This window comes from Schistocerca nitens, chromosome 2 (genome assembly GCF_023898315.1).
Source record: "Schistocerca nitens isolate TAMUIC-IGC-003100 chromosome 2, iqSchNite1.1, whole genome shotgun sequence".
Taxonomy (NCBI): domain Eukaryota; kingdom Metazoa; phylum Arthropoda; class Insecta; order Orthoptera; family Acrididae; genus Schistocerca; species Schistocerca nitens.
The window spans coordinates 745,618,938-745,633,832 of record NC_064615.1 but is presented as its reverse complement, the minus strand read 5'-3'; the positions used below and the strand labels follow the sequence as shown (position 1 = coordinate 745,633,832).

The 14,895-nt window shown below is 42.3% G+C and overlaps 2 protein-coding genes across 4 annotated transcripts in view; one reads left to right on the top strand and one right to left on the bottom strand.

Moving 5' to 3' along the window:
- The window catches only part of LOC126236971 (DNA repair protein REV1), a 146,776-nt gene extending 145,741 nt beyond the window's left edge, over window positions 1–1,035 (bottom strand). For 2 of the 3 annotated variants that reach the window (XM_049946678.1, XM_049946680.1), the window contains exons 1-2: window positions 898–1,035; window positions 670–793 (exon numbers count right to left, since the gene is read on the bottom strand). In XM_049946678.1, coding sequence (XP_049802635.1) covers window positions 670–793; window positions 898–945 — 172 coding nt within the window. In that variant the 5' untranslated portion in view covers window positions 946–1,035. The remainder of the gene's footprint in view (window positions 1–669; window positions 794–897) is intronic. The other variant, XM_049946679.1, reaches the window with a different exon arrangement.
- A 109-nt stretch (window positions 1,036–1,144) lies between these two features.
- The window catches only part of LOC126236970 (golgin subfamily B member 1-like), a 535,118-nt gene continuing 521,367 nt past the window's right edge, over window positions 1,145–14,895 (top strand). The window contains exon 1 of the mRNA XM_049946677.1: window positions 1,145–1,414. Within this exon, the coding sequence (XP_049802634.1) occupies window positions 1,367–1,414 (48 nt within the window). The 5' untranslated portion in view covers window positions 1,145–1,366. The remainder of the gene's footprint in view (window positions 1,415–14,895) is intronic.

The following is a 14,895-nucleotide window of genomic DNA, read 5'->3' as shown; positions in this document are numbered from 1 at the left end:
CTGAAATTTGTAATTAATAATTAATATTACACTAAAAATAATGTCCACGTAGCCTTTGTGTTACATTTCAGAATGGAGCCTTGTTTTCTTATTTGAAACTTATTAACTGGCTGCTAGAATCTTCATACAGGAAGTTGGACAGCCCCAGAAATTAAACTAAAAGAGTACCTTACTTGGGAACTTCTATAATTTATCAGAATATCTGGACACTGCGCTGTAAATTCAAGATAGCATTAAGGTTTGTATAAAGCAAGTTTTAATTTCTCCAAAATATAGGTGGCTGAAATGTGTTCTACAGACTTAAAAATTTTTTTGTAGTATTAGACAAAAATATCACCTGAACAATGTAATAGTAAGAGCTGTTGCGTTTCATCTGAATAAGCTGTTTATAAAATTGTCACTGCAAGCAGATTAGTAATATCAAGGCTTCTTGTTAATATAAGGGGCTGTATCTGCAGGTTAATGTAAAACATAACTTATGTTATAGCCCTGAAGGTATGGTGACATTTATGGAACACGATGTGGAAATGAATAACATGACCGAAAGGACACTTTCTAACGCAGCAAAGGCAATTCTTCATGAAATAGAAACGAAGAAGTGTCATACATACTAGCAAATAACAGCACATGGAAGGAAGGGCATAATAGGTTTGATAAGACTGTACGTACTTGTATAGCCATTAACGTATATGGAAACACCTCTGAATATATCGCTTGTTGTCCCTTTTAACTTCTTCGATTCATCCTTGAATTGCTCAAGAAGCTTCGACTTTTTTGCTTCCATATATCCGCCCTGAAATATTATTTTGTGCTGTGCGAACTTTTCATTACAATTACACAAGGTAATTACAACACAATGACGAAATATGTAAAGTAATATAATAATTCATAACAGACCCAACTAGCAAATCCATTATCTTCAACAGGCCTCTTTTTCTTGATCATTGCTGGTATTCTCTCTAACAAGCACGTTTACCACAATTTCACTGTGTTTACATCACATCCCTCATCTCAATACTTGACAGTCTTGACAGAATTACCGCGCTTGTCAAAGATATTCACATTTCCACAGATAAAATAGTTTTGCTGTAAAGTGCTTGGATCTGTGCAAGCAATTTGTAAATAATCACTGTGCGTAGTTTGGTTACGGACAGCGAAGTACGTGGGATAGGATGCTTGCAGGAGATGAAGGCTTGGCATTCGTGTTTGTATATTCGAGTGAAAGTTTGTTTAGAAAAGTGTAGCGTTTGAATGCTGGAGTAGTGAGTAATGTCATAGTGAATGAGGGCGGGTGTTAATTGTATATCAAGAATGACAGGACCTCCTAAGTGTAGATCTTCGATAGAAAGTAAATTTAGCTAGTAGAATGGATGATGAAGAAAGGCAAAGAAAAGTGGACATCGGAAGAGAGAAGGTCAGTTAAGAAGTAAAGTGCCGAAAATAACTGAAATTAGTGTAATTAAATTTACATTAAGTTATTGTGCTGTGACTAACACTTTAGAATTTATGCTACCGCAATACGTACAAATCATTCTCATTTTATTGTCATACAGAAAATTCGTTTATAAATATTTTTCTACGTTTTTTGATATTCACAACTACACCTGACCGTAAGAGATCCCATTACTATTCGTTTAATCAGTTGCAGGCAGCTTTAGTCTGTGTACATCTGACGCCTGGGGAGTTGTAATAGTAGTAGATGTAGTAGTAGTAGTAGTTTTATTATTTATCTGTGAATTACTTTTGCAGTGATATTGCACATTGATATTGTGTTGTTATAGTTTAAGAAAAAAAGTATAAATCATTGATAGATCTTTAAATTCTTATGGGTGTTGCTTGTCAAGTATGGGCAAGGTAGCCTGTCGTGGCCTTGTAGCAGAAACTTTGTTGTCATTTGCCCGAAATAATTAGCAAAATCTAAAGCATGGTAGGGATTAGAGCCTCCATCCTCCTCAATACAAGGTTAGTTAGCTTGAGACAGTACAACCTCAGTTGGTTTTTCTGTAGTGTACAACACTGTTGTGGTAATGTGTTCTCGTGAGGAAATTATTTAATAATGTAAAAAGCTAGTGTTACATTGTTAATTCATTACTCAACACTAATAATGCACATTTAATAAACACAGATTTCATAATGTAACTCTCTGGTGGTAGGCTACACTGTTCATTCAGTTCTCAACACCAATCACTGCACACTATAGACCCCTACACATGCTATTAGCAGTCTTCAAGACTGGCAGTAATATTTGGCTTTATTTTCTGTACCAAAGCTTTCTAATTGCTTGCACAGTAAATAGTCGGCATCTTTCCACAATATGTGAAGAGTTGAGCTCAGAAAGAGGATGAAATGTTATTCATTGCAGAGTTCTGAATTAAGATTTATCAGTGTATAGCAGAATTGTATTGTTGTTTACTTGTGTTTCATTTTTAACCAAACCCCTGCTCACTATTACCCGAGTAATTCTACCCTTTGTAGAATGTGTAACTTAATATGTGCTGTTTAATTATTTTTTGAATTTTTTTTTTTTTTTTTTTTTTTTTTTTTGTAATCCGTCATTTAACCTTCTTAGACAGTTTATAACACAATATAGTATATCTTGTACCATGGTCCTGGACAGTACTATTTGTGCGGCAATTATCAATATTATTCTTGATGTGCTTAACTGAATGTACTCAGCTGATGTAGTTAAAATCCTCAATGTTTATCGGTATTATTTCATATTATGGGGAAGATTCCGGTCCCACCTGTCTGCTTGTACCTGTCAAATAACTATGTTATATTGTGTGACTCAACGGCACAGTGCAAATCTTTCTGCTTTCTGTTTGTGCACTTATTACAAGCCACATCGTTGTTTCGTGGGTATAAGTTGACTCCTGGTATCGATAGATTTAACTGATTCCAACATTCCAACAGTTTGTAAGGAGAATTTATAAACACACGGCATTTAATGAAGAAGGTGCTGATTTTTGTTTCACATCATAATGAGATTTCGGCACATCAGTGGTACATGTGAATAGCCATCTAGCCCTTGTTTTCTAGTATTCAGGTAATTGTCCTCCTAAACGTGAATCCTGATGTGGATTTCATATTACATAAGCTTTTCAAATATGGAGTTGCTTTAACAAGTCACCGTATTCCAACAGATCTTTAAACGCTTTTTAACCATGAACCAAGCAGAGCTAAATCAAACCGAGTATGGAGAGAGGAATATGATTTAAGTATGGGACCAGTGTAGGACTTTTTAAATTAGACTGTTGTGTTTGACAGTGGGAACTGATATACTTCCACATAAAAACACTTTTTTAAATTTTGTCCTAATGTATGGAGTCTTGATTGACTATCATTCTTCATTGCTACTGAGAATCTAAGCTGTAATTTTTTTTCCTGGCATTATGTTATTAATAAGTCTAACTGAATACATTTTATATGTAAGTTAGGCTAACAGTTCTTTGCTACTGTAGTTTGCATATAGCCTAGTCTTATTTAATGACAAAGGTGATGGTATTTGTTTGAAATACTAGCTTATAAATTAAAAGCAGGTTAAGGATAGAATATAGCTACACTGGGCTCCCATTTACATAAACTAATGTTTACATTCTTGTCCGCATATGTAGATTTAGGTCTTCGACAGTTTGTAACTTTCAACAAATGTCAGGATGATTTATTTGGAAAACCTGTTCAGTTCTCTTCCCTGTCCTTCTCCAGTCTGAATTTGTGCTCCTTCCTAATGCACTTGTTGATGATAGACTTAGAAGATAGTTGAAGAAAGGGGAAGCGCCACCCTACCATTGCCATTAGTGAGTACTACCTCATAATTACATGAAGCCTTGCATGCTGTCAGCTTGTTCCTACATGTAATGTTAATGCAGATGAGTAGCAATCCCATAATGTTTAGACATAGTGTTAGTAGCGTGCTGCGTGACACAGTCACATTGATTTAATATCTGGGTGTAACATTGCAAAACAATATGAAATCGAACGAACATGAAGGGATTGTAATAGAGAAGGCAAATTATTGGCTTTAGTTTATTGTGAAGCTATTGGGTAAGTGTGGTTCATCTGTAAAGAAGATCACATATAAGACACTAGTACAACCCATTCGTCAGTACAGAAGTGTCCGATTCCACGTGTCTGCTATGACACATGACGTCGTCAGTATGGCGGAAACGTCTACTTCCAGGGTATACAATATGGTAACAATGATATCTCAACATACACATACTAATATAAATAACATAATATCTCACTTAAAAAATAAAATGGAACTTATGGAACAACCACGGAAAATTGGGGCTTTAGAGCAGGGACAAACCAAATATACAACAGTAAAAAGCACTGCACCATCCTAAAACAAATAATATTGAAAAAAATTAAATTACAACATTCTGCTGTACCAACAAAACCATAGGAATTGGACATTTCCTTAACCTATATAGATCAATCACAACTATCGACACCAAAAAACCAACACCTACAACTCCAAAAATTGAAAACGGACATTTCCCCTGACCTATATATCTCAACCCCAGCTGTTGATACCAAAAAACAACACCTACTTCTCCAAAATGTGGAGTCGGACATTTCCCTTGACCTATATAGCTCAACAACTGCTACCAGTACCAAAAAAACAACACGTACAACTCCAAAAAGTGGAACCAAAACCCCAACAGTTCAAAATCCCAAATACCCCATATTTAATACATGAATTAAAACACAATCAACATTCATAAATATACAACAGCAAAATATCACAATTACTATAGAATTCAATCAAAACAAAAATTACTTACCAACAAAAGCCTCTGACAGTACTGCCAAGGTTGGCAAACATATACTCAAGCATACATATGCATGCACACGTGCACACAAACTCACCCACGTTACTGCACCAACTACTTAAACTTAAAACCACGTTAGCACGATGAGACCAAAATTCAAATGAACCCAATACCACACGTTAAACTCAGCTTGTCCATAGCCACTCTCAGATGGCACTATGAAATACAACATGACATCTGCAAACATAACAAACTCAAAAATACCGTGCAATATTGACGTCACTGACAAGAAGGGCATGCAGCCACCCTCCACTAACATTGCCGAATCCAATTTAGCATGCCAGTCCGAGTGAAGGTACAAGATAAGGCCAGGATAAAAAGAGAATGATTGAGATCTGTGGTGTTCACTCTGATACTCCTCTAGCAGCTGTGCAGAGATATTTCTAAGGATTCCATTTACTGTGCTGCAGGCAGCAGAACCTTGTCATATCATGTTTCTCCAATTAATAGGTGTTAATGCAGTACAATGAAAGTCATTCAAGTTACATTCTACATCTACATGTTTGTTTATTTAACCTGATCAAATTAGGGCCTTCAGGTGCTCTCTTACACCAGACTGAGGTTTCACACAATACAGTACCTTTTTTTACATAACAACCACCTAAGAAATAACAACTTTAATATGAAAAATAGTATTAAAATGATTTGAGTTTCTGTAGAGACAATGTTAGTAAATAATGCTGACTATGAACTAATAAAGTTAATACTGACAGTACTTCTAATACAGCTGCTGCTGCTGCTAGTAATAATAATAATAATAATACCAGTAATAATTATAGTAGGCAGTTCCAGTTGCTCCATCTGACAGGTTCATTGCTCGACCAATTTGTACCTCTTTATATACATTTGATTGAACTGAATTGGTAAGGACCATATCTGTTAAGAATTGTGCCATGCAAGGAATGGGTGTTACATGTCATTTCTTTCACCTTTCTCAGGTGATTGGGAAGATACTTTAGCCCTTCTCAGGATATCCCATTGGTTCTCCAGTGTTTCAGCTGCTAAATGTGTTTCAGTTTTGAAATGGATTGTAATGATTGAAGCGAGCCGGGTGGCACAGTGATTAAGAAAGTGTACTCTTAACTGGGAGGAGTGGATTTCTAGTTCCCAGCTGGCCATCCAGGTTTCAGTTGTCTATAATTCCTCTTCAAGTGTCACAGCTGATTTCCTACCACATTCAGATCCAATCTAAGTATGTGCTTTAGTAATTACTGACCTCCTAAGGAGCTCACAACTCTTTCATGGGTACACAGATGGTGAGCATTAGCTCCAAGCTATTGCAGTACTTCTTCTTTTCTTGTAGGCCCTACTGTAGTTTTACTCTCTGATTGTATTTTTTCTCAGACTTGGTCTCTAGGACACATTCTCTGCTGACAGCCTAGCATGCTTTTAGTATGTAGATAACGACTTTTTGCACTTCATTCCTTTATTTTACACAAAATGTTGTGATTAACTTGCGATTAGTCCCCACAAGTAAATTTGGGCCCACCTTTTCAATTTTTTTTTTTTTTTTTTTTTTTTTTTTTTTTTTTTTTTTTTTTTACAGAAGTATGGGCCATTAGGTGGTTGGGGGTTGGGTGTGGGGGGGGGGGGTTGGTCGTCACTCATTATCATTACCCAGCATGTTAGCTTGTCCATGTTGGGGGTTGTAAGGTTCCCTTACAGTGGTAACCCCCTGAAAATGCAGGATACGCACTACTGATGGTCGCACTGTCACTACCCTGTGCATGCTGAAGGGTAGGTACTTGTCCGTTTGGGGACGCTGAACTCCATACCACTGGCCATCAAGCCAAGTGGCCCTTGCCCTGGCATTGTGGTACTCATGGGAAGAGCCCTTGTTCATGGAGGTGGCAGCATGGTGGATATCTGGCGTCATGAAATAAGTTACTGTCCAGTAGCCACAAGGCTTTGGCAGTCTCTTCAGGCAGCCCACAATCAGTGCAGATCATTACGACCCTAGGAACTTCCCTCCTTGGCCATGCCATTGGAGGAACCCAAAGCCAAGCAATTTGCAAACCCTTACTGCTCTCAATTCCTAGTTTGCACCCAGACAGGTAGAGGATCCTTTTCCTCTTGTTCTTTGTGGAGAACATTGAAAACATGTTTGGTGAACTTTCTTCCCTTAGTAAATAACAAAGGGGTTCCATCTTAATTAAGATTACAGATCTTACCCAGTCTTGGGTGTTACTCTCTTGTAAACAACTTGGCGATATACTTGTTACCATATTGCCCTATACATTGAAACCTAACACTGGTAGTTGGAATACCATGTCAATACTTGGAGAAGTAAGAGATCTGCTTTGTACGTTGCGGCCCACCAGACAACAGGGTTGACACCGGAGCATTCATCTTCAGTTTTGAGGAAGATTCATTTACAGAGGAGGTCAAAATCGCTGCTGTAGTGTGGAACTGTATTTCTCACCCCTGATGTGTCGCTTAAAATGGCAGTGCTTTGTGCATATGTCTTCCCAGTTTGTTGACAGTACCTAGCGTATTTACTCCCTCAATGTCGACATCTGGTAGTCACACAAATTATGTTTCCTGCAACGCCATCTTCAGGAACCACTCTCTGCACTCAGCCAAAGAAGCAGCTTCCACCTCCAGTGTCTACAGGTGACAGGACTTCCTTTTGCAAACCCTTCTCCTCAGAAATCTACAGAGCAGTGACGAGACACCAGTCAGTGGCTGAAGGAGCCACCAACTGTGAGTCGCAGGGCTGCCTCCTTCTTGTCTCCTATGTCCACAGTGGATTTTTCTTGGACACCAGAAGTTGTGAAAAAGAAAAAGTAGTAGTCTCAGGAGAAGGTGACTGCCAATGTGACAGAGCTCCACACATTATTAGCCTGCAAACAGGTGCTCCTTGGTGTTGTTCCACTGCCACCAGCGACAGACCATGATCTTGGGTTGTGACCTGTCATCTTGGTCCTGTCGCACCTAATCATGACACCCTTAACATGATAACTCAATGTAACCACAATGGATATTACCGTCACATGCCAACACTCCATCTAATTTCCATCTGTTCTGTCCAAGATTCACATTTCACTGACAACCATTCTCACACTCTTTGCAGTTACCATAAATTCTGTGGAAGCCATACTTGTCTTGAGAGAGCATCTGTAGGGGTGTATACATCTATTTGTACAGATATCATCAGTGAGTGGGTTCCCCTGTGTACCCCATTGGGAACTATAGCAGTGCAAGTGGAAACAACTCCAGTAATCAATGTTCGTAACATTAACTTGTCTCCTGGTAGATCAAGTAATGTGGCACACTGGTTAGTCCATGTTTCAAACACGTGTCTGGCCGTCCTGGTTTAGGTTTTCCATGATTTCCTTAAATTGCTTCAGGTAAATACTGAGATGGTCCCTTTGAAAGGGCGCGGCCAATTTCCTTCTCCATCGTTCCCTAATCCGATGGGACTGATGACCTCGTTGTTTGGTCCCCGCCCCCAAACCACCTAACCAACCAACCAACCAACCTCCAGGCAGGCCATTTACATCCATTATACCTTGAAATGACCACCTTAATCCAAAAACTGTGCCCCCCACTCCCTCCTTTTCCTCCTACTTGGGTATTTCAGAGTGAACCACCCTCTGCAGGGAAGTACCATGTCATCTGATAGGGGCCTTCTGACTGCCAGTATCTTTCTGATTGCTCTGTATCTCCGCAGTGATGATAATCCTACCCACTTAAGTGCCACCTATCTCACCTTTCAGCTACTGACCACTGATCTCTTCCCCCAATCTCTTGGGTTCTCTACAATGGTCACTACAGCATGATCTTTGTAATAGTGGCTATTTTCCACTGATTCTGTCCATCCACGTCACCAACTGAGAAACTAATTACCATGATGGGGTCTTTAAAGAGTTATTTGGTAGTTGTATATCTCTGCTATCATCTTTCTCCTCTCTCTCTTACATCAACAAGGTTGCGGCAGATGTATCTGATGTGATCACCTCAATCACAAGAACTGCTATTCCTCTTTCCGCAGGTTCCCTCTGTTGCCAGCCCCTTGCATGGCGGGCTAAATACATTGTGACAGCTATATAAGATTACATTACTCCACAACCTGCACCCCACATTTGTCAGCATAGCATATGTAAGGGTCAGATTTAAAAAAAAAAAAAAAAAAAAAAAAAAAAAAAAAAAAAAAAAAGGGGGGGGGGGGCTGTCATTCACAGACACCAACATCACTTTTAAATGGCTGCATGCTAAGGCTCTCTATCTAATTAAACACAGTTAAGAGGAATGCTAGAATCACTAGGTTTCCATGAGAATGACTTGTTCTTCGTTCTTTCACCCTGCCCTCCCTCCCTCTCTTCACTCCTTCCCCATTGCCCCTTCCTTTCCCCTCTCTCAGTGTTCTGATTTATGTAGACCTGGCTATCCATTTGGTTTCCTGTATTGGTTGCAATTTTGTTCCTTGCCTATTCTTTCATCCTTTTTTGGGCGTTTAGGTCCCAACTTGAGATTTGATGTCCACTTCAAAATTTCCTGTTTTTAGTGTTAGATATTTGGGGAAGACCTCCCTCCCTAGTATCTACATCTACAGTGTGGATTCCTCTCCCTCTCCTTCCTTACCCTCTCCTTTCTCCACTGTAACACCCTTCCACCCTGCTAGGTCACCAGCATGTGTAACCAGTCCGTGTGGTGGGGCTGTTACGTACTTATATGGCTGAGCCCCCTCACAACACAGGGATCACACTACTGATACCTGAGCTGTTCCCTCCCCATTTATGCCAGGGAGTGCTTGCTTATCTTTTTGGAGCATCGGAAATCTTGGCAACAGCCACCATCCCAGATGGCCCTCGCTGTGGCTGGGTGGCGCCCATGGGGAGAGCCCCTGGTCAGAGTGGGTGGTATCAGGACGGAATCTTGGCTCATCAAGCATGTCAAGCTGCAAAACTCTGGCCGTTCTGAAATGGCCATATCTTCAAATGATGAGGGATCATTGAATGCTGCTTCATATGACCCGGCAACCTTCTCTTCCCTGGCTACACCATGGGAGAAGGCCCAGGCTCACTGACTTGGGATGAAACACTTTCCCCGCTGCCTTGTCTGTACTAGGATGGATGGGGATACATTCACTACCCAAAAGCCATTGTTTTTTGTGGAGAATATCAAGGACAAGTTTGGTGAAGTGGAGTCTCTTAGTAAGATGCGGTCGGGCTCCCTGTTGATCAAAGCTTCTTCTGCCACCCAATCTGCAATTCTTCATGCCTGTGATCATCTTGGCAATGTCCCAGTGTCTATTACACCTTACCAATCTCTGAAGATAGTCCAGAGAGTGATTTTTCGTAGGGACCTCATCCTGCAAACAGATGAGGAACTCTGGGCTAATCTGGAGCGGCGTGGCGTTCATTTTGTTCGACATGTACAGAAGGGTCTCAAAGACAGCTGCACCGATACTGGTACCTTCATTCTGGTTTTCGAGGGGGATACCATCCCAGAGAAGTTCAAGATTACATGCTACAGATGTGATGTTGAGCCATACATCCGTCCACTTATTCCGTGATTTTGGTATTTGCGTTTTGGGCATATTTCTTTCTGTTGTACAGAGGACCCTCTGTGTGGTAACTGGGCCACCCACTCCATGAAGGAAGCCCCTGTGTGTCAATTGTGCTGACTGCCAATCCCATCACTCTCCATATTGCCCGGCTTACAAGAGAGAGAAGAAATTCCAGGAATACAAGTCCCTGGATCACCTGTCGTATGCTGAGGTTAGCCTGAAGTATGAGAGACTCCATCCAGTGTCACTATCTTCAACTTTTGCCTCTGTTACTTCATTTCCTCCTACTACCTCTTCCTTACCCCAGCACTGTCCCCCTCTCCCCGCCCCGTCCCCTGAGGTTCCCATGCCCTCCCGTCCGGGAGCAAACCCCTCCCTGGCCAAAGAAGTATCCCCCTTCTTCAGCACCCTTCTCACTGGCGTCCCTCAGGCCAGAAGACTCATACCACCACTGGTCCACGAGACGCACCATCTGTGCACCACAAGGTCACCCGCTCTCTTTCGAATCCAGATCTTGCAGAAGCCTGTATTCTCACTGTGTCCTGCCCTCCTCCACCTCTGAAAGAGAAGAAGAAGAAACATTAATCTCAAGACAAGGCCCCCCCCCCCCCCCTCCTGCTGGTGCACCCGGAGGTGCCATCTCCCCCCTCGCAACCTGAGTCTGACATCTTATTTATGGATGTCACCCCATCCTTGACGGTGACGAGTACTGAGTGAGTGATATGACTCTCGGCTTCTTTTTGTCTAACCTGGGCTCTCGCTACACAATCATCTAGTGGAATTGCAATGGATACTATTGTTACCTACTGGAAATGCAACCTATTGTCTCCTACTTGTCGTCGTTCGGTCTTGTTATTCAAGAAACTCATTTCCATGATGACCAACATTTCATAGTTATCAGACATTCTGTTGGAACCGTGCTGGCCCCAAGGTAGCATCTGGTGTGGTCTGCACATTGGTTTGCTCCAATGTCATTAGTGACTGGATCCCCCTATGTACCAACTTGGAAGAAATAGTGGTTGGAGTGCAAACGACTCTTGGCAATAACCATTTGCAATGTCTACCTCCCTCCAGGTAGGCTGCTTCCTTATGTTGCACTTGATGGTTCCCCTACCCATTTCAGTGCTGCTCATGGCATCTTCTCTGCTATCAATCTCGTGATCTCCTCACCTGCTCTCATGGCTTCCCTACATTGGTAGTCCCATGGTGACCTCTGTGACAGTCACCACTTTCCGGTGATTCTATCGTTCCCCTGCTGCTACCAGGCAGACAGGCCCCCATGTTGGGCATACCGCATTGCCGATTGACCTTTATGTATGTCTGTTGTACACTTTGACACCTCCCTCTTGAATTCCATTGATGTAGTCATGCAAGGCTTCTCTGCCACTGTTCTTTGTGCTGCTGCCACTGCTGTCCCCTTATCCATAGGTCCCCCTCCTTGTCCATCGGTACTGTGGCAGACCAAGGATGTTACAGTCGCTTTTTAGGACTGCTGTTGGGCACTGCAGTGATTTAAGCAACACCCTTCACAGACCAACCTTCTTGCTTTTAAGTGTGTCCATGCTAAGGTTCGTTAGCTTATTAAGCAGAGTACAAAGGAATGCTGGGAGTGCTATGTTTCCTCCCTGAGGACATATGTCTGTTCATCGCAGATTGATCTAAGCTCCATAGCCCTCTGGGTTGCCAACGACAGTCAATTGTCCAGAGTCTTAACCTCCAAGGTGCTCTGTGCACTGATCCATTGGTCCTCACTGAAAACCTCGCAAAACTCTTTGCAATGCCATCAGCATCCTCTTCATACTCTACCTTTCTCCAGCAGAAATTCAGAGTTGAACAGACATCCCTCTGTTTCATCCCGCACCACGCTGATCTCTATAATGAACCCTCACTGAATGGAAATTGTTGCAGGCTCGTAGCTCTTCATGAGACACGGCTCCAGGCCTGGATTCCATCCACAACCAGATGATCCAACACTTGGATGTTCCCCAGGGGCAACATCTCCTGAGGGTCTTCAACTGGTTTTGGCTCACGGGTGCTTTTCTGTCACAATGGTGAGACAGTATAGTTATCCCCATCCTTAAGACCGGGAAGAACCTAACGTCTCTAGACAGCTACCGCCCCATTAGCATGACAAATGTACTTTGTAAATTGCTCTAAAGGATGCTCTGCTTCAGATTATGTTGGGTACTCAAATCTTGGGGTCTTTTGTCCCCGCATCAGTGTGCCTTCTGGGCAGGATGATCTCCAACTGACCATTTACTCCAATTGGAACTGGCCATCTGACAGGCTTTTCGTAACCGCCAGCACCTTGTCGCAGTCTCCTTTGACCTACATAAGGCATACGACATGGCTTCACACCATCACATGTTAGTTACCCTCCATGACTGGGGCTTCCGTGGTCCCCTTCCTATTTTTATCCCTGAGTTTTTATCTTACTGACACTTTACTCAGCACCCCTCAGGAGAATGATATCCCACAGGATTGTGTGCTAAGTATCACACTCTTCCTCATAGCCATCAATGGGCTCGTGATGTCAATGATTTTTGCATGTGGGGCAGCTCCCACTCGGTAGCATCTACTGAGCACCGGCTCCTAAGCGCCATCTCACAGGCCTGTGCATGGGCCACCTCCCATGCGTTCCAGTTTTGTCCCTCCAAAATGCAGGTTATGCATTTTTGTCGTTGACCCACAGTACACCCCGATCCAGAAATTTATTTAGGTGAACAGCTCCTCGAAGTTGTAGCACAGTCTCGTTTCTTGGGCCCTATTTTTTTATCACAATCTGACATGGCTGCCCCCACATTCGCCACTGAAAGACTACAAGTATGTGAAAGTTTAATGCTCTGTGCCTCCTGGCCCACACATATTGTGGTGCAGACTGTACCACTCTTCTCCATCTATACGGTGCTCTGGTCTTGTCCAGGCTAGATTATGGTAGTGAGGTTTATTGCTCAGTGGCTCCTTCCGCTTTGAAACTGCTTGTCCCTGTTCACCATTGTGGGGTGCATCTGGCTGTTGGTGCCTTTTACACTAGTCCTGTTGATAGTCTTTTCACAGAGAGTGGGGATTCCCCCCCACCCCCACCCCACCAACACATATGATAGAGCCAACTCTTGTTTTCTTATGCAATCGCCATTCGCCAATTCCCTGACCATCCCGTGTACCCTGTGCTCTTTGCCCACGAGGGATGTCTCCCTCCTGACACCTGCCCATGGGTGGGATTGCCGTTTGGCTTATGTCCCACTTCCCTCTGTCAGGATCTCCATTTCCACTTACTGGAATGCACCCCGTGTTTTTCCTACCATACCTCCACCCCTTGGATGGTCTATTGCAGGGTCCTAAGATCTCTGTTGCTCCTATGGTTTTCCAGTGTCTTGTATGTGCCATCCTTGCAGAGTTGCAGGGTGCCACCATCATTTACACTGATGGCTCTAAGACAGTCGATAAGGTGGGGTACTCTTTCATGTCTCCTACTGGCTTAGAACACCATTTTTTGCCGGGATCATGTAGTGTGTTCACAGCGGAGCTTCTATCCATTCACAAAGCCCTCGTTTTTGTTTCTCGGACACTTCCCTCCACAGTGTTTTAATTTGTTCAAACTCAATGAGCAGCATGTAGGTTATTGACCGATGCTACTTTCGTCACCCTTTGGTCGTACTGCCTGTTGCGTTGTATTTCTCTGGGTCCCAAGTCATATTGTTATCATGGAGCTCTTGACTGGCTAGAACGCCATCATTCCTTCGCAACTGTCCTAGTCTTTAATCATGTTGTCAGGTGTGAGTGAGGTCTCTCTTGCCACAAATGGGCCCAGTAGGAGCCTTCATCTGCTCTCTGACCTGCATACAGGCCTGGTGCATAAACTGTTACCTCTCTTTAAGTTATTTTGTAGCTCTGGCAATAATATTGCTTTCACTGCCTGAATTTTACCACTTATAATATACTTTCACAATTCGATCAAATTTTTGGTCGATGTCACTAACACCAGATGACCCATCTCCTGATTATTTACATCTACATCTACATCTATACTCCACCGTGTGGTGCATGACAGAGAGTCCCCTGTAACACTACTGGATGTTTCCTTTCCTGTTCCATGGCAGAGAAAAAAGACTGTCCATATGCCTCCGTATGAGTCTTAACTTCTTGTATTGTGGTCCTTACACAAAACCTATGTTGGCAGCAATAGTATTGTTCTGCAATCAGCTTCAAATGCCAGTTCTCTAAATTTTTTCAGTAATGTTCTTTGAAAAGAACATCGCTTTCTCTCCAGTGATTCCCATTTGAGTTGCTGAAGCATTTCTACAATACTTGCATCTCGTTCGAACCTACCAGTAACAAATCTAGCAGCCCGACTCTGAATTGCCTCTGTCTTGGTGTGGGTCCCAAACACTGAAACAATACTCAAGTACAGGTCACACTAGCATCCTATATGCGATCTCTTTTACAGGTGAATCATACTTTCTAAAACTCCCAATAAACTGAAATCATGGTCATTTTGTTTCATATCACTTTGCAATGTTAAACCCAGATATTTAAATGATGTGA